Source organism: Perissodus microlepis, chromosome 6 (assembly GCF_051167445.1).
Source record: "Perissodus microlepis isolate ML-2025 ecotype Zambia chromosome 6, ASM5116744v1, whole genome shotgun sequence".
Lineage (NCBI taxonomy): Eukaryota > Metazoa > Chordata > Actinopteri > Cichliformes > Cichlidae > Perissodus > Perissodus microlepis.
In genome coordinates, this window is record NC_140466.1 from 5,692,782 (window position 1) to 5,720,591 (window position 27,810).

Sequence of the window (27,810 nt, forward strand, 5' to 3'; positions counted from 1 at the left end):
CCAGTGTCTCCGAGGGTGCCGCGAGCATTAGGGAAGCTAACAGAGACAGAGCTGTGACTAAATGTGAACATATGAACCCATTCCTGTGTGGCGAAAGTTGTGCTAACACACACGCTAATGGAGAGGGTGTATTCGCGCCGCCCGATGGTCCTGCCCAGCCGCAGTTTTCCCGCACGAATCCCTTCGTTGATGCTGAATGCCGCAGCTACGGCCGTGAGAGAAACACAGGCAGCAGCATGAACTATTATCCAGCTCCTACTCCCCAAATGAAAATCCACTATCCAGACTCAAACCCATTTTCCTCCGCTCACATGGACAGTTTTGTACACAGCACACCGGCTCAATTTAACGCAATGTTAAATACACCCATGCAATGTATGCCTTCCAGTAGCCTTAATGAAGCCATAAGCTATGGGCGAACCACTGCACAGCATAAACCCCGCTCCAAACCAGGCAAGACCCGCTGTGTGCCCCGTCAGCCCCCATCTGACAGTGAAGAGGACGGTGATCCTAGAGAGAGAGTCCCCACCCTACGTCCGGGCCAATATGACGGCACCACACTGTGGAAGGAATTTCTGCACAGGTTTGAGAGCTGCGCTGAAGCCAACTATTGGTCAGAAAAAACAATGACAACTCAGCTTAAATTCTGCCTAGTTGGAGCAGCAGGGGCCATTATCCACAGAAATCCCCGCTCATCCAAATGGGATTACCGCCGCCTGGTGGACGAACTGGAAACTGCATATGGCCCTTCTTCTGACCATGCAGCCGCTGTTGCTGTAGAACTGAGGCAGCGAGTGCGTAAACCTGGTGAGCCCCTGCATGTTTTCAGAGATGACATTTATGGGAAAGTGGCTGTTGCATATGGTGATAGAGCAGAGATTGAACAAGACTCTATAGCTGTTGAAGTTTTCACCAATGGGCTGGGTGATGCAGAAATAGTACAGAAGTTGCTAGAGAGGCACCCAGCCACACTTGCCTGTGCATACGAAATAGCCCACCGACACGAAACCACTAAAAGGGCTGCATCTTATGTAACCAGTGCCATGCAGCAAGGAGCCCGTAACGCAGCTGAACGCCGGCCCCGAGCTGCCGTCGTCAGAGAAAAAGACAAAGATGAGACTGTTGCTGAGCATGCACCTGCAGCTAGCCCCTCACCGAATCGTTTTGTCCCACACACACCCTCAACTACACCGAACAATCACCGAAACTTTAAAAGGAGTGGGGTTCGCTGCCATAACTGTCAAGGTTGGGGCCATGTCCAAAAGCAGTGCCCTTCCCCTCACAAAACCACCAAGGCCTTAACATTGAACAGTAGCCCTTGGGACAGCCCAAAACCCACCGTGCTCCACCTTAAGTGCCAAAGCCAAGAAATGAGTATCCCCATGCGCCTCTACGAAGTGGAGGTATGTGCTGTTTTGGACAGTGGGGCCCAGAGGAGCGTGCTGCCGCTGCCCTACTACAACTCCATCCACCCAGACGTGAGGCCACCACTACAGCCCTCAGTTGTTGAGACCTTGCTTGGTGTGGGACCTGGGGACGTGCCGGTGCTAGGTGAAGCCCAGATACCTGTCAATATCAACAATCGACAGGTGGATGTTGACTTCCTGGTGGCAGATATAGCAGGAAATGAGGTGCTGCTTGGGCATCCCTTCCTCACTCAAGCTGAAGCACGTCTTGATTTCGGCAAATGCCGCATCATTCTGTTCGGTGAAGAGGTGCTCTACTACCAAACCGAAGCCAGTACAAAGTCACACGCAGTGAGAATAGCTAGAACTGTGGTGGTGGAACCGGGGCAAGAGTATATGGTGAAAGGCAATGTGCATCCTGGTGCAGCAGCTCGAGGTGACATGATGCTTAGTCCCACCAAAGGTTTTGTTGAGAAGCATAAAGTACTTATCGCCAGAGTCCTAGTCAACGCACAGCCTTCCAAAGCTGTCCCACTTCGCCTTTTTAACCTTGGCAATAAAGCAGTAACAATTAAGGAAGGATCCATTGCCGGGCTCCTCCAGCCAGCTGAGGCCGTGGAACCCTCCATGGTCTCCCCAGCTGCAGACTCTCTGACCAGCCCTCCTGTGGTTCCTCTGCATCTGCAGGAGCTCTATGCCCAGAGCTCCACAGACCTCAATGACTATGAACGGCTCCAACTGAAACGCTTGCTTTGCACTTATGGACATGTGTTTTCTACAGGGCCTGCTGACCTGGGCCGAACCAGCCTTGTGCAGCATGACATCATAACCCGTCCTGGTGCCCCAGTCAAACAAAATCCACGAAGAATGGCAGGGGAAAAGCAGCAAAATGCTGATCAGCAGATCTACGACAGTCTACAGAGCGGTCTCGCCCAACGCAGCTGCAGCAGTTGGGCCTCGCCCATCGTTATGGTGCGTAAGAAAGATGGGACATACCGCCTCTGCATTGACTACAGGGCTCTCAACGACCGCACCATAACAGACGCCTACCCGCTGCCCCGCATCCAGGACACGCTGGACACACTCTCAACTGCCAGATGGTTCAGCACATTAGACCTCGCATCAGGCTACTGGCAGGTTGAGCTGACGCCTAGAGCACGCAGGGCCGCCGCTTTCTGCACTAGGACAGGCCTCTTTGAGTGGAACGTCATGCCATTTGGACTATGCAATGCCCCGGCGACGTTCCAGCGGCTGATGGACCGCGTCCTGGCTGGCATGCAGTGGGAGACCTGCCTGGTCTACTTGGACGACATCATCGTGCTGGCTAAGGACGTGTCGGGGATGCTGCAACGGCTTGGCCAGGTATTTTATAGACTTCAACAAGCTAACTTGAAACTGAAACCTGGCAAATGCTGCCTCTTTCGCCGCGAAGTTGCTTATCTTGGCCATGTGGTATCCGAGCATGGTGTGGCTACCGACCCCAGCAAAGTTCAAAAAGTTCAGATGTGGCCCACACCTACGTCCATCCAGGAGGTCAGACGCTTCATCGGCCTGGCCTCATATTATCGCCGGTTCGTGAAAGATTTTGCCTCTATAGCCGAACCCCTGCACAACCTGACCAAGAAGAACGCACATTTTCAGTGGCATGCTGAGCACCAAGCAGCTTTCGACAAGCTGAAGTGTCGACTCACCTCTGCCCCTGTTCTTGGCTATCCACTTGACCATGGAGAAATGACACTAGACACTGATGCCAGCGACACTGGCATCGGCGCGGTGCTGTCACAGATGCAACAGGGCGTGGAACGTGTGCTGGCATATGGCAATCGTAAGCTATCAAGAACTGAACAAAACTACTGCACCACACGACGTGAACTACTAGCCGTCGTGGATTTCACGTCCCATTTTCGCCAGTACCTCCTCGGACGGCCTTTCAAAGTGCGCACAGACCACAGCAGCCTGCGCTGGCTAACAAAAATGAAAGAGCCAGAAGGACAGTTAGCGCGATGGCTCGAGAAGCTTGCCGAGTACAACTTTGAGATCATCCACCGTCCAGGTCGAGTGCACACCAATGCTGATAGCCTCTCCAGAAGACCCTGTCGCCAGTCCTGTCCATGCAGAGTGTAGGACCCCCCCAAACATCTCGGGGGGACCAGTCATCGGGCAGTCCAATGCGAGTTGGACTCTGACACCAGCTCCCTGTTGCTGAGTCCGGTGAGGGTGGAGGGACAACCGGCTACTACAGCGGTGTGTCTAGTGGGGGTAAGTCATAACACCACTACACCAGAAACAAAGACTTTAGACCAAACTGCTCTTACAAAGTCAGACATTTTATGTCAAAACACTCCTACCAACACAGACATCTCAGAACAGATAATTCACACTAGAACAGACATATCACACCAGATGCACGAAGGGCCAGTGGGTGGACATTTTGGTGTCGAGAGGACTGTGGCCAGACTACGAACCCGATTCTATTGGTATCACATGAGGGAAGACGTCGCTCTTTGGTGCCGTACTTGTACCAGCTGTGCATCCAGGGCCCGACCCCAGAAGACACCGCAAGCTCCGATGGGAACTGTCCGGGTAGGAGCCCCAATGGAGCGCGTTGCGCTGGACATTATGGGACCACTGAATGAGACGGAGCGCAGAAACCGATATGTGCTTGTGATACAAGACTATTTTACAAAGTGGACTGAAGCCTTTCCTATCCCAGATGAACGGGCTGCAACCGTTGCCGAGGTCGTTGCATCTGAGTGGGTGTGCCGCTACGGGATACCTCAAGCACTGCACAGTGACCAGGGACGCAATTTTGAATCTGATGTGTTCCAGGGGGTGTGCAGTTTGTTTGGCATAGACAAGACTCATACAACGCCATTCCGACCCCAGTCAGATGGCCAGGTTGAACGTTTCAGTGCCACTCTCCAGAAGATCCTGGCCTCCACAGCAGAGCGTTGCCATTGGGACTGGGACCTGATGATCCCGTATGCTGTTATGGCCTACAGGGCGACCAAACACAGTGCTACAGGTTTCACCCCAAACTTCATGATGTTTGGCCGAGAACTGAGTGAGCCGGTGGACCTTATCGCAGGTCTACCTCCTGATCCAGACAACCAACCCTCAGCTCCAGAGTATGTGCAGCAAATGCGTGAGCGGCTGGAGCTGGCCCACCTCATCGCCAGGGAAGCCCTGGGTGAGTCAGTCAAGCGCGCAAAAAGGCAATATGACAAGAACTGTTGCCACACACAGTATAAGACTGGAGATCCTGTGTGGTATCTCATCAAAGGAACACGTCACATCAAGAACAAGGTCAGAAAGTTCCTCCCATCGTATGAAGGACCATTCTTTGTCCTGGGGCAATTGGATGACCTAGTTTATCGGATCCAGAAGAACCCAAGGTCTAAAGTGAAAGTTGTCCACCATGACCAGCTAAAGCATTATTGCTGCCGCGAACCACTGGACAATACCTGGGTCCTTGATCAAGCTCATCAGTGGTCACCTACAGAGGTCCCACCACCAGCTTTAGAGGATGACCCAGCAGACCGTGATCTGGGTCTGCACAGTCTGTTCTCTACTGCAACTGGCAATGGCCCCAGCTCCTCTCAGCCTTCCGTCTCAGTTGCAGCTGATCCCGCTCTGGTTGTGGTTGTCCCATCGTCCCCTTCCCATGTAGACCATGAGAATGGTGGGGGTGTGGTGGGTGAGCCAGACCACCTGGGCCAGCAGTTTCAGCGACCAACTCGTCGGCGCAGAGCTCCAGACCGGTATGGAGTGTGGATCACTTAGCTTGGTTTACCTACCATGGACAGTTCCAAGTAGGACTGAAGATTCAGTTCAAGTTTAAATCGTTTCAGCCTCCTACACTGTTAGCTACAATGGTTTAAGAGAGCTATATTTTTCATTGTTCCAGTGTTTACATTTAAAAAAAAAAAGTGAGTAAAGTATCTGAAGGACCTACGGGGTTATCTACATGCACTTATCCATTTGTATTTGTGCCTTCCTAGATGCTAGGATAAGTTAGTTATTCCCGGTCGCCATGTAATAGTTACAATTGTGTAATTTCTTTTCTACTTAACAACCCTTGAAATGCTTTATTTTGCACATGTATGTACACCTTACTAGAGTCAACGTCTTTGTCACTGAAGTGCACTAGTTGATACTATACCTCACCTTATATGCAGTAATGGCTAACACTTTTATCTCCTGTAGGCTCCAAGTGGTAAAGGGGATTGTGTACCAGTTTTATGCATTACAATGCTGGAGTGGAATTATTGTTTAATTGCCATCCAGAGTGGGGGTAGTGTTGCGGGAATTGCCGTCTTGTGTGTGACTGGGTGCAGTAAGGAGTGTATGTGATGTGTGTGAGCATGCGCGTGAAGAAAACGCGGGGAGCGAAAAAGGAAAAAGAGAGAGAGAGTGTGTCATGGGTAGAGAAGGCGACCGGGAGCAGCGTTCTAACGGGCTACAGCCTAGGCAGTGTGTTTTTCGAAGTGTGCAGTACTGTTATTAAAGCCTCATCTCTTCAGTACTCTCCGGTGCCTCGGCTGATTTCTGTCTGCCTCACTACTCCACAAAAGTGAAGGGAGTTAACCCCGAAGGAGGACAAACTTCGGCCCTGGAGGAAGCATCTCCCCTCGTGTCTCCCGACCACGGTCAGGGGACTGACGGCGAGGAATGGTTAACATTCGCTTGCTTGTTACGCACAAGTCTACCGTTGTTTACAGGGCTGTCGGCCGATGTTTTTTTTTTTTTCATTTTACATACTTCCGAAAAGAAAACCTAATTTCTGCCGTTCAATACTGAACAAATTTAAACTTTTTAAAATTATGCCAAATGCAAAACGCTTAGCCGTGTCTCTAATAAAACCGCTGGAACGTCAGAGGTAACGTTCATATGTTGATTAATGGTTTTGTTTCGTTTTTGATGTACTGCAGAATATTTTTTATAAAATCCCAGGCCAGGAAAAATCACCTTCATGTTTTTCTGTGTTTTATCTTCAGCTACTTTTACACAAAGGCATCTGCTGTGACGCTTATACCTTTGATAAAGTCTTGCGTGTGTCAGCTTCCTTTTTTTAGATACAAAAATATGTAAATGTACTGATCTGAATTATAATATTTCTGACTGTCAAAATTTCCCAGAATCAAATCGAATTGAATTGAATTGAATCGAATTCAATCGAATCGTGGAACAAATCGATTCTGGACCTTAGTGAGACAGCTGCATTACTTAACAATATATTAACCTCAGCATAAGTCAAAATTTAGAATAGCAGGAGACGGGCATTATCCTGGTTATTTTTTTGGCATATGTGCTTTTTGTCTTTTTTAGCAAAGAAAAAAATATCTTAAAATCATCAATAAAACCAGGGAGAGAAGGCTTAGCGTTCCTCCATTTAGCACAATGGATATGATATTTACTCAAAAGTATGATGATGTTAATAATGTCTGGGACACCCAATGCTAGATGATCCATATAAAAAAAATTATGATGTAATTCAAATACTGGCACATCATTAATATTTAGGGAAATCCAATTTTTTAAGTTGCACCAAATACATTGTGTGATAGGGCATAGGAAAAAAAAGATGTTCTAGGGTTTCATTTTCATCAGTACAAAAAGAACACTGATCCACCTCAAAGCCAAATCTCTTGTTTTTTTAGAAATTCTGCCACAGGGTTAATTTTGTTTAAAGTGTGTTTCTTTAACTTTAGGTAGAATAGGCTATTTCATAAATTTTTAGTATGCTTTATCCAGTGTATATGAAATAACTAAATTAGAACCATGCAATGTAACCATTCTGTTGTAACTATGAAATATTTTGTCTTTGAAGAAACTACTAACAAATTTCTTATTGCATTTTTATCAAACAGCTGACATTGCCCTAGCAATAAATTTGGGAGCACTGATGAGAAATTATTGTATATCATAAAAATTTTAATCAAATGAAGCAGAGGCAGTGGGACCAGTTCACAAAAATTTGTTATATTCACTTTGAGAACAGTTTAGACAATATTTTTCTGAAAAGTCTGTGTAACTTAGAATGACACCATTATCATCCAACAAATCTGTTATGAATATAATCTTTTTGTTCAAACCAGTCACTCTCGAAAATTGATTTTTGATTAAGTGTTATTACCCTATTATTCCATAAGGTTGAATTATGGGGAGAGGTTGTGGGTAAATCTCATTTTCCCAAAAATGCAAAGTCTGTTTTGGAAAGTTTGATATCTTTATGGGGATTTTATTTACCGCAAAATCACATTTCAAAATAAAGTCTAATCCTGTATACTATTTTATTAAACAAGGATCAGCCGTCCCCAACCCCCAGGTCCTGGACCAGTACCGGTCTGTGAGTCGTTTGGTACCGGGTCGCAAGAGTTGAGGCTTGAGTTTGAAATTTATGGTTTTCATGGTATTTATCGTTTTTTTATTTTTATATCGTTTACGTGGCGCAAAAAAGGTTGGGGACTGCTATACTAGCAGGTTGCTGAGTAGACATCCTTGTAGTGTTTTGAAATATACCACTTTTTCCATCAGTTTCCTTGTCAGGAAACAACTTCCTGTTCAGCGGAAATGCCTCTGGTTTCAGTGGAGTGTGTGAGAGCATTTCAGTTGTGTGTGTGAGAGCTAAAATTTCAGTAGTGTGTGTGAGAGCGTTTCAGTAGTGTGTGTGAGAGCGTTTCAGTAGTGTGCGTGAGAGCGTTTCAGTTGTGTGTGTGAGAGCTAAAATTTCAGTAGTGTGTGTGAGAGCGTTTCAGTTGTGTGTGTGAGAGCGTTTCAGTTGTGTGTGTGAGAGCTAAAATTTCAGTAGTGTGTGTGAGAGCGTTTCAGTTGTGTGTGTGAGAGCTAAAATTTCAGTAGTGTGTGTGAGAGCGTTTCAGTTGTGTATGTGAGAGCTAAAATTTCAGTAGTGTGTGTGAGAGCGTTTCAGTTGTGTGTGTGAGAGCTAAAATTTCAGTAGTGTGTGTGAGAGCGTTTCAGTTGTGTGTGTGAGAGCTAAAATTTCAGTAGTGTGCGTGAGAGCATTTCAGTAGTGTGCGTGAGAGCGTTTCAGTTGTGTGTGTGAGAGCTAAAATTTCAGTAGTGTGTGTGAGAGCATTTCAGTAGTGTGCGTGAGAGCATTTCAGTAGTGTGTGTGAGAGCGTTTCAGTAATAATGTCCCTTACGGCACCTCATATGCTGCTGCCAAATGTTGATTATTATCCCTTTAAATGCAGTGTTAGCTGTTTGTACAAAGAGCTTTCTCTTTTTCCAATGAAATTATGAATATGATGGTAACTAGCAGAAGTAGAAGTACAGATACTAGTGTTAAAAAATATTTATTTACTTATTTACTATTTACTCCAATATTCCAACTTCTTTACTCAAGTAAAAGTGAAAAAGTATAGGCTCTGAAATGTACTTAAAATTTCTACCATTTATTTTTATGCAAAGCTAACTGAACCGTGTGCTATATAATATTAATAATAAAATAATATGAGTAGATAGAAATACAAACTTCAGTCTAAATTTGAATTCTAATAAATGCCCTGAGCTTGAATCAGTTAAATAGAACATGAGCGGAGAAAAAGAAGGAAAATAAAAAAAATAGCTCTATTTTCTGTAACCTACACTGTAGAGGGTGACTTAAAAGTGGGACTCGGCAGGTGAGGAACCCTAAATGAGTTGTAATGGCTAAACTTCTATTGAGCGCTCCAGTAGATTGTCTTAGTGTACATGCTGTGATCATCTGACCTGCTGCTCTTTGTGGACGTACACACCTAATTCAACCAGATGTTTCATGAGTTGGGCTGGCTGATTTCAATCCTCTATACTGTTTATGCTGTCTTTTTTCTTGATGGTATAAAGTTTGTATGAAGGTGAAATTCAGTGATCATCAGCTTAAATTCAAAATCATCTCTGCTACCCTTTCTGTACCTTACTCTGACCATGAAACCATGGCCACTGTGCACCAGTCACAGACTGTTCTTTACTTTAAATCCATCACAGTGCAGCAAACTAACCTGTGTATCCTGCACTAACCTGCAGAGGATTCTTCATGCAACCTTTAAATAACCCAGTCAGTCTACCTCGGTTTGTTTTGCAGCAGGTTTCATAATGATATGAGAATGAGAAAACATAATCTCACATGTACAGACAGTTTATGAAACACCCCTGAGTAGTCCTTACCTTTAAATCTAACCTCTCTTCTTCCTCTCCTGTCCTGTGTTTCTTATCTTTCTCCATCGCCGAGTGAAATTATCTCTTTCTGTGAAATACAGCAGCTGGACCTTTAGCTATAGCAACACACTGTGTGACAAACTGCACACAAACAGTTTGTGTGTTTGCTGATGTTTGTTGCTGATAGAAATGCTGCATTTGAAACTTCCTACCACAACGTGTTACTCCCTTTATGCTCGCTCGTATTCTGTATGGCCAGCTACACGTGCAGCAACCGCAACTTATGGACACCTGCAGTTGTTCCGATGTTGTGCCAAAAAATAAAGTTGTGCCCACTTTTACACCCCCACTGCCACACAGTGTGCACACAGTTTTTCCTCTTTCATCTCTTTTTATGGAATTGACACGCAAACAGGATTGCTGTTTAGGCGTCAAAACAAAAGTAACGAGCCCATTTTGAAAATGTAAGGAGTAGAAAGTACAGATGTTTAAACTGTAGGGAGTAAAAGTAAACTGTGTCAGAAAAATAACTACTTAAGTAAAGTAGAGACACCTGAAAATTCTACTTAAGTATAGTAACAAAGTTTCATGTACTATTATGACCTTTGCTTTAAAGATTAATGTTAAAAGTTCACTTTAAGCACCCTGAATGCTTCCAGCACATGCCACATGACCATAATGCATTTCCTGAGGAATATTTGCCGTGCAGCTTATGCACAAGTTCAATAAGGAGGAGCTCTATTCTCACACACTGTCTTGGTTCCTCTTGGTGGTAGTGGCTATTTCCTGAGCCTCTCTTTTATTTGTCACTTATATTTTCCCACGATGTCAAAATCACCCCCTTATCAGTTTTAACGTCACTACTCTTATTCAGCGATTTATCTTCAACGTTCATTCATCTCATGTTAATCTCTCCCCTTGCCTTTCAGCCCTTCTATCAGCTCCAACATCAGGATTGGTGCGGCAGTGGGGGGTCCTGTCATTATTTTCTGTCGTTTTACAGGACTGAAAATTTTGTTCCTTCCTTCTCTCACTGTTGAACCGAACGTTCTACCACCCTCTCTCACACTGCTTGTTTTTCATCAACCTCTTCACCATTACCCGTCGAATGGGGGCACACACTGAAGAAAAGTATTACTTTTCAGCCACATTATCATTTGAAATTGCTGGTGTAAAATAGATAATGGAAAATGGGGGTAATTAATATTTCCTGATGCTCAGTAACAAGAAAATTTCCTGATTAGTCAGAATCTGCTTCACACATCAAATGTGGAAAGATTTCATCTTCTGAATATTTCACTGTAGTCTGAATAACTTCTGCTAAGAATCCATTATTCTGATACTCATCTCGTTGACTTATTTTTTCATTTTGACCTCCCATGGGTAGCTGCTGGGATTTGAGAGATTCGCATTGGTCTCTGTGCGTCACATCACTGACGTCAGCCTACTTGCTCCTCACATATGGATTGAGGTTAATTGTCTGTTGGTTTATCCGGTCATGCTGCTGTGGCTTGTCTGACTTTCCCATTTCCTGTTTGCTGGTGAAAGATTTTTTTTGGAACTGGCCTGATCCAACCCTTTGTAGATTTTCTCAGATTCACAGCCTTGTTAGAGGTTACATTCCTACATTCTTCAGTGCATCCATTAATGCAGTCTCATATTAATTTATAAAGCTACTGTTTGAAAACATTACAATTTACTTTCCTCCTAATGTCATTACTACAAATTTGATCCATGCAGATTTGATTTGGCACTACTATTACAGGAGAGCAGTTATTAAAGGCTGCCTTATTTCAATGTAACTGAAACAGACACAGCATCCTGAAGTAGGAGTGAAAACATTTTCACAAGACCAGAAGATTTAACACCTGGAGAGGAGTGATAATAAGAAAATGTATGTGCAGACGTAGGCAGACACAAAAACACAGGTGAAATAATCACAGGTAATATCTGGAAGAAACAATGACGTCAGGCAAGTGGGAGAAATGTGAGAACAGAATAAAACTGTGACTCTCAGAAGTACTACCATCAGCAGGACTATAATGATGCCAGCAAAGCTTCAGTGAATTCAATCAAACAGACGTCAGGGACAGATGGAGGCAAGAGGGGACAGTGAAGCAAATTAAACACTGATACAGATCAGACGAAAGTGAAACAAAATAGCTTTTTACTGGACACAGAAAATCTGCCTCAGCTGATTACTATCTGTTCTTTGTGCAAAATCCTAATCAACCATATTAACATTCACCTGCTCCCTGAAGATTAAGCACGCTTTAAAAGAAAAAAGGAGAGTGGAGTGTTTATGGGTCACCACATGCAAGCTGTGCCATAGATTCTCTGCAGTGAATCCTTCCAAGACCCAGACGCTCTGTGTGAGCTGGCTTTCTTTAAACACAAGTGTGTTTTATGTGTACTGCATATTATATATAAGGGTGGCAGTTGAAGCTGTAGTTAGAGCTGTTCCTCTAAGAGTCTTAGGACTTTTTAGATCAATCATTGATTTTAATCTGGCTGTGGATGTGAGTCTGAATTGTTAGCTGCCTCTCTGTCTTACTCCTGTGACGATCCTGTGTTTTAAGAAAATTGATAGATATTTATTTTTCTTTCTATAAACTCTTCTGGTTCCAGAAAGAACCACAGGAATAAACATATCTTACATAATGTTCATTTTGTATAATATTAGTGCCAATTACTGCTCAGAAGAAACATAAATGCAGGGTTGAGAGAGGGTTGCTACCATATGAACATGAATGGTTTTTCAGTCACGTGCACTCCTCACTTTTCCCACCCAGTTTCAAAACATAAAGATGGAGATGGCCAAAATACTCAGCTTAACGCAACAGAATATCATCAGCCAGCATCAAGGTGGCTACATCCATCTTTTTATATGTGTACTATGGGTTCAACCTTATGTTTGGCATTTTAAAAGGCCAGACATCGATAGGATTATCAATTACTGTTTTAAATTCTTGGAAATTGTAACACATTGTTATGTGGTAACCATATATCATAGGTGGACTGTATGCTGCACAACTTCACTATTTTCATCTTATAGTGGCATTTTTGGCTACAGTAGGCAGCTGTTTTCAGTGAAAAGCATTTAAAGGGGACCTATTATTCTTTGCCTTTTTGTCATACACAGGGTTGGAGTCATTAATTTAGCTGGAAAAAGTTATCTGTTACACTTCCTGTTACATTACATTTGTGTTACTTCATAACAACACATGAAATGGAGTGCCTTTGTTACCTGTTGAAGATCAGACTCTGGCTGCTGGGCTGGGATCAGTATACAATTAGCTTTAACCTGGCTCTCAGTTCTTGGCTAGCTTTGTGTTAGCATGCTGTCTGTGCAGATGCTTGCAAAGAGCTGATGCTGCTTTTGACTATGATGCAAAAGTTTCTGTGCTGGACACAGTTTGCACTTTACTACTGCACTGTTGCCCTTTCATGCAAAAAAGTAAAGCCAGTGTTCATATTCCAAAAGCTGCAGACCGCACCAATATTTTCCTCCTCCCTGCTCATTATAGCACAGGTGTGTGGGGAAAAAAAGGTTTTTTCTTTTCTATCTGCCTGTAATTCACAGTGGGTCTTGTAACACAAACAGCAACATAATTGTAACTGTAATGCGATTACTGAATTTAGTACAGTGCATTTATTGAAAAATGTAATGAGATTACAGTAATGCATTAATTTGGAACTCGTTACACCCACCACTGGTAATGATATATTCTTACAGGGGTTGAAATTTATATTAAATATGGCCATAGTTTTAAGTAATGATGCCACTGTATGTATAAGTAATCCCTGTGAGACAAATGCTACAATGTCTGTGTTTTCTATATGAGGGGATATACTTCTTTAGCCATCTAAGACACTCACCCCACACACCTGCTGTTCAAACTATTTTTGTGAGGATGAGCCAGCCAGAACAAAGTTGGGTTAAAGCGAGGGTGCAATTGAAGGTTAAACATTGAAAACACCTTTTTTCAGTCAATGAAAATACTGGAGGAGCTTCATGGATGCCCAAAATAAGTTAAATACAATTTAATTAAACTTGTGAAGCATGCAGTGCTACTCTTACATATTTTATTCTTGGACTAGAATCCAAGAATAAATATGGAGCTGGCAATGAGCATCATCTCCATCAAAACCCAACTATACACTCCCTGCTCATTTAGGAACAAGCTGGAGGACAGCTGGTGGAGCAGCTAAAGAGTCATTTTCTTTGGGAATTGGTAAAAATTAAAAACGGAGCCAAACAATAGTGTAAATTGGACTTACATTTGCCAGGTGGTGAATGATTATGTTGCTATCTAAGAAGTGGCTGCAGGTTTTCGTAAACTCAGCATAACAAATTGCATCTCTTGTTTATTGAGGCTCCCAAGTTGCTTTTTTTTATAGAACTACATGCAAAATGAACATTTGTTTTTACTGCTGACACTAAAAAGATGAAGATGAGGTGCAGGTGGTAGTGCTGTGGCTGCCAAGTGGCTTTAATACTGTAATAGTTTCAATTCCAGCAGAACCGTTTGGAATCTGCTAAATATGCATTCTGTCAAGGATTTACTTAAAGATAATACTTTAATCTTTACCTTTTGATTATGTACCATCAGCCACAACATTAAAACTTCCTGTCTTACATTTTGCAGATACCCTTTGTAAGAGGTACTGTCCAGGTCTCGACATTGGTGACACAGTGTTGGTATGAATACTTTGGGTTTAAATGCTTGCAAGGGGAAGACCTCCTTGGAAAGGCCTTTTTCCAGTGGAGTCCAAACAATGATTGAAAAGACTAGGCAATGATAAGTCTGGAATTTGGGTGAACAATCTGGACTTTTCCCATGTTGCTTAAGCGGCACTTCAGCTATTGCAATGAGGTGTACTGTCATGATGAAGAGGACCATTACTATGATGCTGTTTAAGCTTATTCCGCTCCAATTTTATGTGGGTGGAACTTGTTAAGACACCATAAGCATGAATGCCAGGACTCAAGGTTTCCCAGCAGCAACAATACCAGCAGTGTTATCTGTTTCACATGTTTGTGATTGTACTGTTGTGGCTGATTGGTCTAGTTTTCATGTATACAACTTTAACAAAGCCTTAATATTGAAACATAACATGATATACATTTATATAGAAACATAGTTCCCCCCCCCCTCCCCCCTCCCCCCCCCCCCTTCCATCCATACTACTGTAAACATTTTCACTCAATCCCTTAATGCCAAGAACCTGGACTATTGAAAGTCTATGAAGAAAACTTAAATCTGTTTGAACACTATCTAAGGCTGCTGGAGTGCAGCTGTGGTCCTCTCTGATTATAAGAGGGAAAGAATGCACTGTACATATCATTCATCAGCACTTCATGTTATACTATAACACAATATAATTACACAGAGTGAGTCCAAGGGAGTGCTACTCTTCTGTTTCAGCTGAGTCATTAAGGGCTTGTGTTTGCTATCATAGCAGATTAAATAACGCTGGTGTCAGGAAATGCAACAGCCACCTAAAAAGGTGGCAACCTAAAACTATACGAAATTGCAAATGTGACTGAATGAAATGCAGAGATTAATGAGTTATCAGCACATCAAGGATAGTGTCATGTGTACGTGGCTTCCTAAATTATAAACTTAGTCATAAAAATGTTAATAAAGTGCAATCTCAAGCATGCTTTGAGGAATGCTGTCATGTTTAATTTTAAAATATAATAACATATATTAGTAATATTAAATTAGCTACATTATAAAATGAGGAAATGATAGATATACAGGGAGTGCAGAATTATTAGGCAAATGAGTATTTTGTCCACTTCATCCTCTTCATGCATGTTGTCTTACTCCAAGCTGTATATGCTCGAAAGCCTACTACCAATTAAGCATATTAGGTGATGTGCATCGCTGTAATGAGAAGGGGTGTGGTCTAATGACATCAACACCCTATATCAGGTGTGCATAATTGTTAGGCAACGTCCTTTCCTTTGGCAAAATGGGTCAAAAGAAGGACTTGACGGGCTCAGAAAAGTCAAAAATAGTGAGATATCTTGCAGAGGGATGCAGCAGTCTCAAAATTGCAAAGCTTCTGAAGCGTGGTCATCGAACAATCAAGCGTTTCATTCAAAATAGTCAACAGGGTCGCAAGAAGTGTGTGGAAAAACCAAGGCGCAAAATAACTGCCCATGAACTGAGAAAAGTCAAGCGTGCAGCTGCCAAGATGCCACTTGCCACCAGTTTGGCCATATTTCAGAGCTGCAACATCACTGGAGTGCCCAAAAGCACAAGGTGTGCAATACTCAGAGACATGGCCAAGGTAAGAAAGGCTGAAAGACGACCACCACTGAACAAGACACACAAGCTGAAACGTCAAGACTGGGCCAAGAAATATCTCAAGACTGATTTTTCTAAGGTTTTATGGACTGATGAAATGAGAGTGAGTCTTGATGGGCCAGATGGATGGGCCCGTGGCTGGATTGGTAAAGGGTAGAGAGCTCCAGTCCGACTCAGACGCCAGCAAGGTGGAGGTGGAGTACTGGTTTGGGCTGGTATCATCAAAGATGAGCTTGTGGGGCCTTTTCGGGTTGAGGATGGAGTCAAGCTCAACTCCCAGTCCTACTGCCAGTTTCTGGAAGACACCTTCTTCAAGCAGTGGTACAGGAAGAAGTCTGCATCCTTCAAGAAAAACATGATTTTCATGCAGGACAATGCTCCATCACACGCGTCCAAGTACTCCACAGCGTGGCTGGCAAGAAAGGGTATAAAAGAAGAAAAACTAATGACATGGCCTCCTTGTTCACCTGATCTGAACCCCATTGAGAACCTGTGGTCCATCATCAAATGTGAGATTTACAAGGAGGGAAAACAGTACACCTCTCTGAACAGTGTCTGGGAGGCTGTGGTTGCTGCTGCACGCAATGTTGATGGTGAACAGATCAAAACACTGACAGAATCCATGGATGGCAGGCTTTTGAGTGTCCTTACAAAGAAAGGTGGCTATATTAGTCGCTGATTTGTTTTTGTTTTGTTTTTGAATGTCAGAAATGTATATTTGTGAATGTGGAGATGTTATATTGGTTTCACTGGTAAAAATAAATAATTGAAATGGGTATATATTTGTTTTTTGTTAAGTTGCCTAATAATTATGCACAGTAATAGTCACCTGCACACACAGATATCACAGATAAAATAGCTAAAACTAAAAACAAACTAAAAACTACTTCCAAAAACATTCAGCTTTGATATTAATGAGTTTTTTGGGTTCATTGAGAACATGGTTGTTGTTCAATAATAAAATTATTCCTCAAAAATACAACTTGCCTAATAATTCTGCACTCCCTGTAGACATGAAAAAGAAAGCGTACCCTCTTTCAGTTCAAAAGTTTAAGTATCAGGAGACAATAAAATAATCATCTATTCTTAGCAAGTCTTAAATTTTGACAAATGCAACTTCATATGAGCAACAAAACATGACATACAGCATGCCATTATTCATTTAATACAAGGAAGAAGCAGTGTGTGAAAAACTTGGTAGATCCCATTATTCAGCAGCTTGTTACCACCAGCAGCAATAACTTGACACAATGTTTTTCCTGCAAGAAATTATTAGTCTGTTACATTACGTAGGAATTTTACCCCACATTTCTTGACAACATTGCTTCAGTTCATTGAAGTTTGCAAGCATTTGTTTATATACAGCTTTCTTAAGGTTCCATACAGCTTTCAGCTGGGTTGATTCTGGTTAACTGATCATTCTAAACTGCCCATAGGTTTGGATGTTAGTGTAAATGGTTGCAACAGACTGGCAACCTGTCCAGGGTGAACTCTGCCTTTTGTCCAATGGTAGCTGGCTCCAGTGCCCCCGTGACTCTGATAAGAATAATTGGAAGAGAATGGATGGATGGAAGGAAATGTCTTTCTCTGGCAACCTTTCCAAACAAGCCATACTCGTTCAGTCTTCTTCTTATTGCCCTTTCGTGAACATTAACAATTAAAATCCTATCTGAGGCCTGTAGTGTCTGAGATGCAGCTCTTTGTAGGGTCTTTACCTTACAAAATAAAGTAACTATTTTGGTGATTTGGCACTATATATAAATAAATTGAACTGAATTTGATTCTTTTCAGTTTCATTGCATGGTCTGACCTTGGGGTGATTTTGCTGAGATGTCCTCTACTGACAGCTGTTTTGAATGCTTTCTACTCTAAAATAATCTTTATCACCATCAGCATCAGATTGTTCGGAAATAGCTTTAAACCCTTCCCATATTGATGGGCAGCAACAATTATTTCTCTAAGATAATTGCTGATGTCATTCCTCTTTGGCATTGTGTTAACAGATATTGTTTTATAGCTCCAAGAAAACTGTCAAAACTTCTGCATTTACAGAGGTGGCCAGCTTAGCTGATAATCAAATAATCATAAATAATGACATGATGTAATATGTCAAGTGTTGTTGTTAATCTGGGGTAATATTTAAATAGCTTTAGAATAAATTAAATGATTTGTTTATGTTCTGATATGTAAAACCTTAAAACTGAAAAAAGGGTGTAGTTTCTTTTTCACAGGATTGCAGATCAATAGAGGGAGAGATATTGTCAGGAAAATGCTTTCATGTTTTTTGTAATACCAACAGGAAGCAGTGAGTGGACACTGAGCAGATTAGCTCTGAAGAGAAATGGAGTGAGTGAGCGAGTGAGTGAGTGAGAGAGGGATGATGGAGGAGGAGGAGGAGGAGGAGTAGAAAACATTGATCTGAATGCATGGAAACATGTATGGCTGAGAGTTATACAATTGTTCTCTTGATAAAAGATGAGGAAAGGAAGCTGTATTGACCAAAAAAGCAGAGCGACTCCAATCCTATCTACGTAACTCAGCACAGGTATTGGGACAGCATTATTTTAATTTAACTTGATTTGATTTAATCTATTTTTATTTTATGTGAATTCAGTCAATTTTAGTTACATTGATTTAATAAATTTTAGTGCAATGCAAAGGGACTTAGCCTATTTCAGTTTAATAAAATTCAATTCAGTTCAAGTCATGTAAAGCCAAATGACAACAACAGTCACCTCAGGGCACTTTATATGCAATGTAAAGACCGTACAACAATAGAGAGAAAACCCCAACAATCAGATGAACCCCTATGAGCAACGACCTGGCGACAGTGGGAAGGAAAAACTCCCTTTTAATGACAGAAACCTTCAGCAGAACCAGGCTCAAGGAGGGCCAGTCATCTGCCACAGTGTGCCAACGAGTTGCGTGGCCCCTGTTTATATTATACACACTATGTCTTAACCTTTGTGACTAAAATGATTAATTACAAACAATTACAATGTGTGACCTAAGAAACATAAAGACACACCTGCAACTAACAACATAACTGGACAATCAACAGTGTTTAGCTGGATTTACTGCATGAACCCAGGTTGTTGTAGAGTTTATGTTGATACTTTAGTGTAGGTCCACAAAATCACAATACAGACAGAGTCTCGCCAGAAGCCAATCCATCACGGAGCTCCTAATATAGAATAGATGGAGTAACCCTCAGCCCTCCTGTGACCCTGACCTGATTAAGCAGTGGTCAAAAAAGTGGATGGATGGTGAAAAGTGAAGTTTTTGACTAGTGTGATGGAACAATTCTTGTTCAAGCGACTTTCTTTTATTTGCATCAGGCAGGCACTGAAAACACAGAAGCGCAAATATTTTTAAATGTTAGATCAAATTACACGCAACTTAAAGTTGTTAGCAGCTGAATGATATCAAAGCAGTAAGCAAGGAACATAAACAATGAACCACAACAGCTGTATGCAGTGAACTGTACCTCAAAGACACAGATTGCATTTTCTTAAGAAATGATGAATAAATGCATTTTTCTGTAAGAAACCTCTGCAGGATATCTTCAGCATAGCTCCTCAAATTTTAAATGAACATGATTTTCAACATTTTATCACTGTTATTATTTTACATGTTAATGTTGGGGATGTTCTTAAATAATCAGCTAGCGTATCTAAAGTAGATGATAACCAAAAACTATAGAGAAAACTAACATGGAAAGTCTTGATTTGTGCATACTGGCTGCTTACTGAGGGTGCTGGAGTACACAACAGTAGGCAATATGTTATGACTTTGTTCATTTGCTTTAGTCACACTAAACAATGGCTCATTCTGTATTTTTAAATGAGCAGTAAAACGTTGCTGTATTATAATAATAATATAGGTTTTAAAACCGAAATCAGCTAGTGCTGCCATTAATATGGGTATTCTCTCCTTCCAGAAAACCTTAGACCACTGTTTTCACGGGCTTAATATGAAGAAGAATAAACAAAGCTTTTTATATACAACTCAAAGATCAAAAAGACTGGTAGGCTTATGAATGTTTATTTGAGAGGGGACTAAGAAAAATGACAAACCAAATTCAGCTATAATTTAATTACCCTGTGAGAATAATGATATCAAGTGGAATTAATTACTTTGTAGCAAGTTCATTATTCTCTACTGATTTATCTACATTCATTAACAAATTTGTGAGCAAGCTTTTCTTGTAAAAGGAAGACATCTCATTATTCTACACTGACTTATCTTATTATTGAAGAACAACGGAGTCAACTTTGAAAAAAAGAGGCTAAAATCAAATAACAATAGTGATGACGTGCTCCCTGAATGGCTGTCTTATATTTCTGAAACTCAAAAAACTACTTGCCTTATAAGTAGAAGGAACTAATTAAATGCCACACCAGTAACCATTGTGCTGCAGAGTGTGTGCCAGTGTGTGGAAAGACAGTCGCAGTATATGGTTAAGCGGAAGTGGTGACGCCAAGAGACCAAACAAATGAAAGACACTGGCAAAAAAATAAAAAATAAAGAAGAAGGGAGGGAGTACTGGAAGACAAAGAGCGAAGGGATGCAGGAAAGGGGAGGCGAGCAAGATGAGGGAGAACAGCACGAGCGTCTTTGTCTGTGACAATTGGACAGACGCTGAAAAATGCTGGTGCCTCTGTATACGCGTGTGGAAGATAGACGGACCGTGCCAGTGAGCAATGTATTAATTTGCTTCAAAACAATATGACATGTTGAGTCACCTTCGAGAAGTACATGTCCGGGGCTCCTTTTGTTTTGCTGTCTGTGTGCGTGACACTGCACTGTCTATGTGCTGTCTGTGTCTTTGAATCATTTTATTTCACTTATTAGATATTTTACTCATCTAACGCAACCACCGCAAGGCATGTGGTCACATCCTCCTGTCTTTCTCGTTTCTTCTCATTACTCTGGGCCTATGGGACACAAATACACTGAGTCTACAAGTTGTGCATGCAATAATAGTTCTTTGATTAAGTTTCGTGGAAGGAATGAGCAAGCAGAAGTCGTCCACCTTTACTGAACTTCATTATATCAGCAACTCTAAAGAAAGAACAGCTAATCGAGAGTGTTTAAGTGAACTGTTCACAATGGGGCTAAAATCCAATACCAGGAAGCTATAACCCATTTTTAATATCTTCCAAATAAGGTGTGAGAAGAGAGGGATGTGTTGTTACCTTGGCAACAGACACACCTTTACCACAGTATCCCATTACACTCACTGGCATCCACTGCAACCTGCTATCAGTGTCACGTCACACGGGACAGAATTGCGCAGGCACACCTGCAGACGAGAGTACAACAGGCCCATTTTGATTGGCTGACAGTGAAATCAGTTTATTTTAGAGTCCAGCAGGTGCAGTGACGCACGCCTCTGTTCGTTACTAATGGTGGATGAAAGCCCAGCATAGATTGGATAAAACGATGTAGGACTGACATAGAAAGACAGAAAGGTAAATGGACAGATAGACGGGTTAGGAGATGTGCTGGAGTGGGAGCAGGCTGGGGAAGCCTCGATTTGTTTTTTGTGTGGGGATTACACAAACACGACGTAGCGATCATCATCACACACCGAAACCGTGCCTACACAGTACTGCGAACCTGCTGTGTGGGTGACTGGCACAACACTGACTGACTGACACACTGCGGTGGCATTTAGACAAAGTTTGCCTCAACAGGCAAGCATGCTAACACGCAAGTACAGACAGTCACAGACAGACACACTACCACAGCTGGCGGCGTGGGTGTATGGAAAGGGGAAGCCAATGAGGTGCTGGTCGTGGATGACCAGCGGCTACTGAAGCTTGCGTGTCCACAAGTCCAGTTAAGGACAGAGCAGGAGGTGTGAAGGAATAACAGCACACACCGTGTATTGGATCCCCTCAATTACTCATTTGTTTATCGTGCCTGCGGCTCAGTTGGCTTTGTGTAGAATGGCAGTTACAAACTGTGTGTGTATTCGCTTATGTATGCACCCGTGCACATGCCCAAATGTGTGACTCTTTCCTCACTCATACGCTCATCTGTTGAGCCGCCTGTGTGTTTCTATGAATGGGTATGCTTCTGTTGTCTACATTCTCACATCTCTCGGTCTGAGCAGCGGTCTACATTTATTTTTAATGTCAGACACACAAAGAAAAGCTGAAATTATTCTTCAAGGTCAACTCTGATCCACTCTAGTGCGGCTTGAATGATGCAATTTCACAGTTATTGTTAGTGTGAAGGTTATTTTCCTGTATTTTGAAAGTGTTGCTTGTGTAATGCCACATTAACAAAGTGCTCGCCAAAAACACACTGTAACAGTTTATCCATAGATTTTTATGCAGCTTTATTCAACTCTTGCATGTCAATCGAATTCATAATTAAATAAAGCAAAACTGAGTCATCTCGAGAAGGTAGACAGGAAAACACATTCATCAGTCTGAAGAGACCTTAAATGATTGCACAAAAGTCTTCAACAAATGAGCAGAAAATTTCCAATAAAAAACATATTGCAATCACTTCTGTCCTACTGACTGCAGATGCAATACCTGGTGGCATGTCTGTCCCCTTAGGCCAGTGTTTCAAATAGTGGAGCTGGACTCACTGGTGGGAAATTGAGCCACAGCAGGAGTGAAACTCAGTTAACATGTAAGATGCATGTTAGGATATATAGATCAAAGATGTTGTGCTGACCCTTATCGCTGAAATGAAACTCGGATTCTTTTTATTGTTATTGCTGGATAAAAACTGAGGTTTGGGCTGGATTCTAGGTGGGGAATGCCCCCCCAAAAGGTTTGCTTACTTATGAAATATACTTGCTTAATGTCATATTATGGTTAAAATTGCACAAAACAGCAAACAGTTTGTTTAACTGATTGTCCAAACCAGGTAATGCATGGGGGCTATCTGCAAGGCATACCCTGGGTTGCCAGTCCATCACAGGGTAGTTTATCTAAAAAGGCTGAAAGACTACAAAAGACTTTTGTCCTTGATTGCATACCCAGTACACTCCTTCAGATGGTGGACTGCATGTTTAAAACTTAATGTGATCAAATAAAAGTCAAATGAGAGCATAATTTATCACATGGTGACACTGTTACATCTGATGCTATCTTGCTATCTTACAGCTGGTGGTTGAACACAAGCAATGACAGCTTGAGGCACAGACAGACAGCAAAACAGTTTTCAAGTGGCATGAATATGAAGGCATCTGTTGTGTTTTACTGTCTTTTTCCTTTTTGGATTCATTACTAGCCAATCACCCCTTCATTATTAACCTAATTAACAATATTTCAACTACTGCAATAAAAACGTAGTTAAACAAGAAGAAAGACATTAGCAGAGAGAGGAATTATGTTTGATAACCCCCATCCTCATCTTCATATCTCAGATTTTCTTTAACATGCCCAAATGTCCTTAAATAGTAAATGAAACCTCACTTCCATATGTCCACTTCTATCTCGTTTAGCTAATGACTGCCATTTGATATCTTCATCATCAAATTATGTCAGGAGCTATAATTAATCTACCAACAGTATGACTGGAGTATGTCGTAATTAACCTCCACACCAAACAGGCCACTATTCAATCACTGTTGTTTTGAGTGACTCTCTTCTGGCACCGAGCTCTCCCTTATGGTTGAATCATGATTCGGGGGCATCCTTCTTTCCTAAGACAGGACCATCTAAGTCTTTTTCTGTATCTTTCTGTCTGGCTGCTGCGCGCCGGAAGCAGACCATAATAAGCGTCAGCCAGGAAACAAGCTATGCGCTCTTCTCCTACCCGTCCTCCGCTCCTCCACAACTCAGTCATCATTACCGGGCACCGTGCCTTAGCTCATTCACCCCTCCCTACACTGCTTCTACATTCACTCTTTAGCACTCCCTCCCTCTTTTCCCAATGTGCGTCGAAAAGTCTCCTCCTCTCACAGAGTCTGAGCGCACGTCTCCAACCAGCCTTTACGCGCGAGCAAACTCTCCAAGAGAATCCCCTACGGCCGGCCCCTCCCCTTTCCGTTTCTTACCGCCCTCACTCATTCATGACCCCGATCAGTGACGTAGGAGATTCCACGGTGCCTACTGCCGTAGGCAATGACAAGGTGCTTGAGTATATATGGGACACTGGTAGCCATCAACCGGCACACTCTCAGTCGCTCCGACTCGGGAACCAGGGCATCAGCGGAGATAGCAGGCTTTACTTCGCGGTCTTAGGCTAACTCGCTTTGGGCTTTGGTTCAGGATGGAAACCTCTACTTTTTCTCGGAGCCGACGATGCTCCATCATGCGCAGCTGCAAAAGTAAGTTTCTCTCTATCTTCTTTGGTTTTGGATACCCATTGGATTCAAATGACAGTTAATGCTGCTTTGCTTTAGAACTCGAACACTTTAAAGTTTTTTAAAAATATAAGAATGTGTGAAGTACTTTGACTTATATGAAACAGAACATCCAAAACTGATATATGGATGGATGATACAAAATTGAAATGAAAGTCTGTCAGCTCTCTGTCTGTTTGGTGATTTATTCGAGCTAAATTGGATGTACAAGTGTGTTAAGAGCCTTTTCTTTGACTCAGAGAAATCGTTGCTATGATTTGATTAAATTCCTTTCCGATTACGCTGTGCGTAATGGTCGGCGTAAGTGTAGTGCCAAGGTGTAAACTTAATTTACTGCGACAGATAAGGTTTCTGTACATGAAACCTCAGAGAAAATATGAGTAGATGCAAGCCATGATCGCCAAAAACAATTAAATATTTTTCTCATCTAAAAATGAAGGCAGATATTTACCGTTATGCACTCTGCATGATGTTTCGTTGAATGGTAATGGATGATTATCGCACCATGGACAGCTCCCACTCACTTCCTTCGCTCTGTCCCCGCTCTTTCTAGGCGGTCTCTCCCTCTGGCTGGTGGTGTGGCTAGTCCTTGGCAAGCCAAGTCCGGCATCGGCATGTCCGCACCTGTGTGTGTGCTATCCGACGCCGATGACTGTGAGCTGCCAGGCGCAGAACTTCACCGCCGTTCCTGTCGGAGTGCCGTATGAGTCGCAGCGCGTGTTTCTCCAGAACAACAGGATCACGGAGCTTAGAGTTGGCTCTTTTGGCTTCGGAACTCAGGTAAGAAAGAATGAAGAAAGCAGCATCTACAGTGTGAAGTTGTTGCTTTTCCACACTGAAAGTTTAAAAATAATGAAAAATATAATCAAAATTTAATTTCATCAATACGTTTTCTCCCTTCAGGTTCTGTGGCTGTTTTCCAACAACATCACGTGGATTGAGGCAGGGGCCTTTAGTGAGCTGAGGGACTTGGAGGAGTTGGACCTGGGGGATAACCCTAACCTCCACAGGTTGGAGGGGGGAGCCTTCCGTGGCCTCGAGAAGCTCCAGAGCCTCCACATGCACCGCTGCCGGCTCACTGCCCTGCCCCATGACATCTTCCACAAGCTTTACAGTCTGCAGTTCCTTTATCTGCAGGTAGGGGCGCTGGAAAGCCATGCACATGCATATAGATAACTCTGACACATAGAAACACATGCATCCACCCACACATGTGCCTTCACATGCAGCATCACACGTGTTATCAATATTACCAATCACACTCACTGTGTCTGATTTTCTGAGCCTAAACCCCATTTTTTCTCCAATTTGCAGGAGAATAATCTTCACTTCCTGCAGGATGACATCTTTTCTGACCTCATCAACCTGAGTCAGCTGTTCCTGCATGGCAACCGTATCCGTACCCTTTCAGAGAACGTGTTCCGCGGCCTGGTCAACCTCGATCGCCTTCTCCTCCACGACAACCGCATCAGACAGGTGAACCGCCGGGCCTTCCGTGACCTTGGCCGCCTGACAATGCTCTTCCTCTTCAATAACTCTCTGGCTGAGCTGCCCAGCCAGACTCTGAGGGACACCCAGGGCATCGAGTTCCTCCGCCTCAATGCCAACCCCTGGTCTTGTGGCTGTGAGGCCCGTGCCCTGTGGGAGTGGTTCCGTGAGGCCCGTGTCTCCTCATCTGAAGTCATCTGCTCCTCCCCTTCCACCCGTCGTGGCCAGGATCTCCGCTTCCTTCGTGAGATGGACTTCGCCCTCTGCCCTTTGCCTGACCCTGGCTCCATTGCTGGCTCCACCACCACCACCTTCAGCACCAAGACCCGCTGGTGGTTCCACAAGAACAAGCCCCAGTCATCCACTAAAGGTGTCTTCGAGAAAGCCTCAGAGACTGTAAAGGCCGGTTTGTACGGAAAGGGCCCATCAACAATCACCTCAGCAGTCAAGTATGAGCTGGGAGAGGATGAGCTGGCGCTGCCCAAACTCGAGCAAGAAGAGTACTGGGCAAACTATGGCAATGAGGACTCAGGTGTCACCCTGCGGTGCTTTGAGCTTGAATGTCCACCTGAGTTTGACCTGCCTCCATCTTCCTCCTCTCCCAGATCCTCCTCACCCTCTTTTCTTTTACTACTAGCCCTTTCTGTTTTCACCCTCTGCCTCAACCTCCACCTGCTATTCGGCTGAATCTGACTCTTAGTACCACACCCCTACCCTTCCAGCCTGTTTTAAAGGCTGTGAGGATCCCTGTTAGACTTTCTACACCCCCTTTGCCCGCTTTGCTGTAAGCAAATCCTCAAGGCACAGCAAGGGAGATGGGGGGACGGTTAGATTTGAAATCTACCAACTACAGGGCTTAACACTTTTCAGGGCTGCTAAGAGTTCTTCAGCTAAGGTATATATTTATCTACAATGCTCTGCAGGTATGGCTTTCTCTGCCTTACCTGTATGATGTCATGTTATGATGCCCTGTAATCAGGGCTACGAGGGCTGAGTCCATCTCTAGTACAAACGCAATTTGATAGCAGCTGTGAATGATGTTGTCAATTCTGTCACCTCAACTTATTTAAAACTACTAGTGCTTTTAGTGCATCCAATTAACTGGTTGCTGCAAATGCTACAATTACTGTTAGAATCAGTGCACAGTAATGAAAATACTGTAACCACTTAAAGTGTCATGTAAATAGTTATGTGTACTGTGAGTGTTCAAACTAATATCTGTGGTTCATCACAATCATGTTCATCTTGATCCAGAAAAACTGTGAAGGCTTGTGCTTCTACAGGACAGAGCACCAGGCGCAAAATGAAGTTGAGGGCCTTAGAGCGAGAGAGGAGAAAGGGAAAGAAAACTGTGAGGCTGAGAGGGAGCAAAAGGAACGAGAGAGAGATGCACGGACGTCATAGAAGAGGGAAGGGAGACAAAATGGCAGTGAGAGGAGGGGAGGAGATTTTATAGGAAACAGCTTTAGAAAGAAGAAGATGTGGGTGGAGATGGGAGTGTTCAGGCAGCAATAAGAAAAGAAGCAGAAAAACAGCGAGACAGAACAGAGGACAGTGCTGGCGGTAGAAGCAGCAATTTGCAGGAGACAAATAATAAATCTACTCATCAGTAGTTGTTCCATCCATTATACTCATACCGTTCACCATTTTCTGTATATATAGTGTTGTTTTGCGACAACCACAGGGAATGAATGCTTCCTGTCAGGAAGCCAGAGATTTTGTTTTTTGGATGTCTTTCTGTGACATATTGATATAATGTGTGATGATTGTTGACTTGGATGCAGATGAAGATCTTGATAAAAAAGATATATTGAATATTTCTTGAATCATTCCTTTCTTTGGGGCAGTTTTTGCTGAATATATTTTAACTGAAGGAATTCTGAGGTGCACTTCATGCACCACCATAAATCAAATGTGGGATCAAAAATGCACTGCAAATTGTCTCAGTGTATCTGAAGTGTGGTGACTACACTGGACTGAAAGGACTGATCACTTGGCCACATGGAAAGCTCTGACTTAACAGGCATCTGTGTGTGTGCATAAATGGAGATGAATGGATTCACAAGTAGGCAACACTGCAAAAGGCAAGTACGTCAGTAGG

At 42.9% G+C, this 27,810-nt stretch overlaps 2 protein-coding genes across 6 annotated transcripts in view; one reads left to right on the forward strand and one right to left on the reverse strand.

The window, feature by feature from the left end:
- The window catches only part of cryba1l2 (crystallin, beta A1, like 2), a 66,021-nt gene extending 41,246 nt beyond the window's left edge, over nt 1-24,775 (reverse strand). For all 5 annotated transcript variants that reach the window (XM_084930374.1, XM_084930376.1, XM_084930377.1 and 2 more), the window contains exon 1: nt 24,673-24,775. The gene's annotated coding sequence lies outside the window, so the exon portion shown is untranslated. The remainder of the gene's footprint in view (nt 1-24,672) is intronic.
- On the forward strand, nt 24,009-27,524 carry rtn4rl2a (reticulon 4 receptor-like 2 a). The gene is made up of 4 exons (XM_084930370.1): nt 24,009-24,185; nt 24,775-25,001; nt 25,125-25,358; nt 25,536-27,524. The coding sequence occupies exons 1-4, from the start codon at nt 24,128-24,130 to the stop codon at nt 26,394-26,396; spliced, it is 1,380 nt and encodes a 459-aa protein (XP_084786496.1). The 5' UTR covers nt 24,009-24,127; the 3' UTR covers nt 26,397-27,524.
- Nucleotides 27,525-27,810: the final 286 nt, after the last annotated feature.

What these genes read in the sequence shown, in the direction of transcription:
- rtn4rl2a (XM_084930370.1), top strand. Translation starts at nt 24,128, where the DNA reads ATGGAAACCTCTACTTTTTCTCGGAGCCGACGATGCTCCATCATGCGC. An exon ending in CATCATGCGCAGCTGCAAAA is followed by an intron (nt 24,186 to 24,774) that starts GTAAGTTTCTCT and finishes CGCTCTTTCTAG; the next exon opens with GCGGTCTCTCCCTCTGGCTG. An exon ending in TGCAGTTCCTTTATCTGCAG is followed by an intron (nt 25,359 to 25,535) that starts GTAGGGGCGCTG and finishes TCCAATTTGCAG; the next exon opens with GAGAATAATCTTCACTTCCT.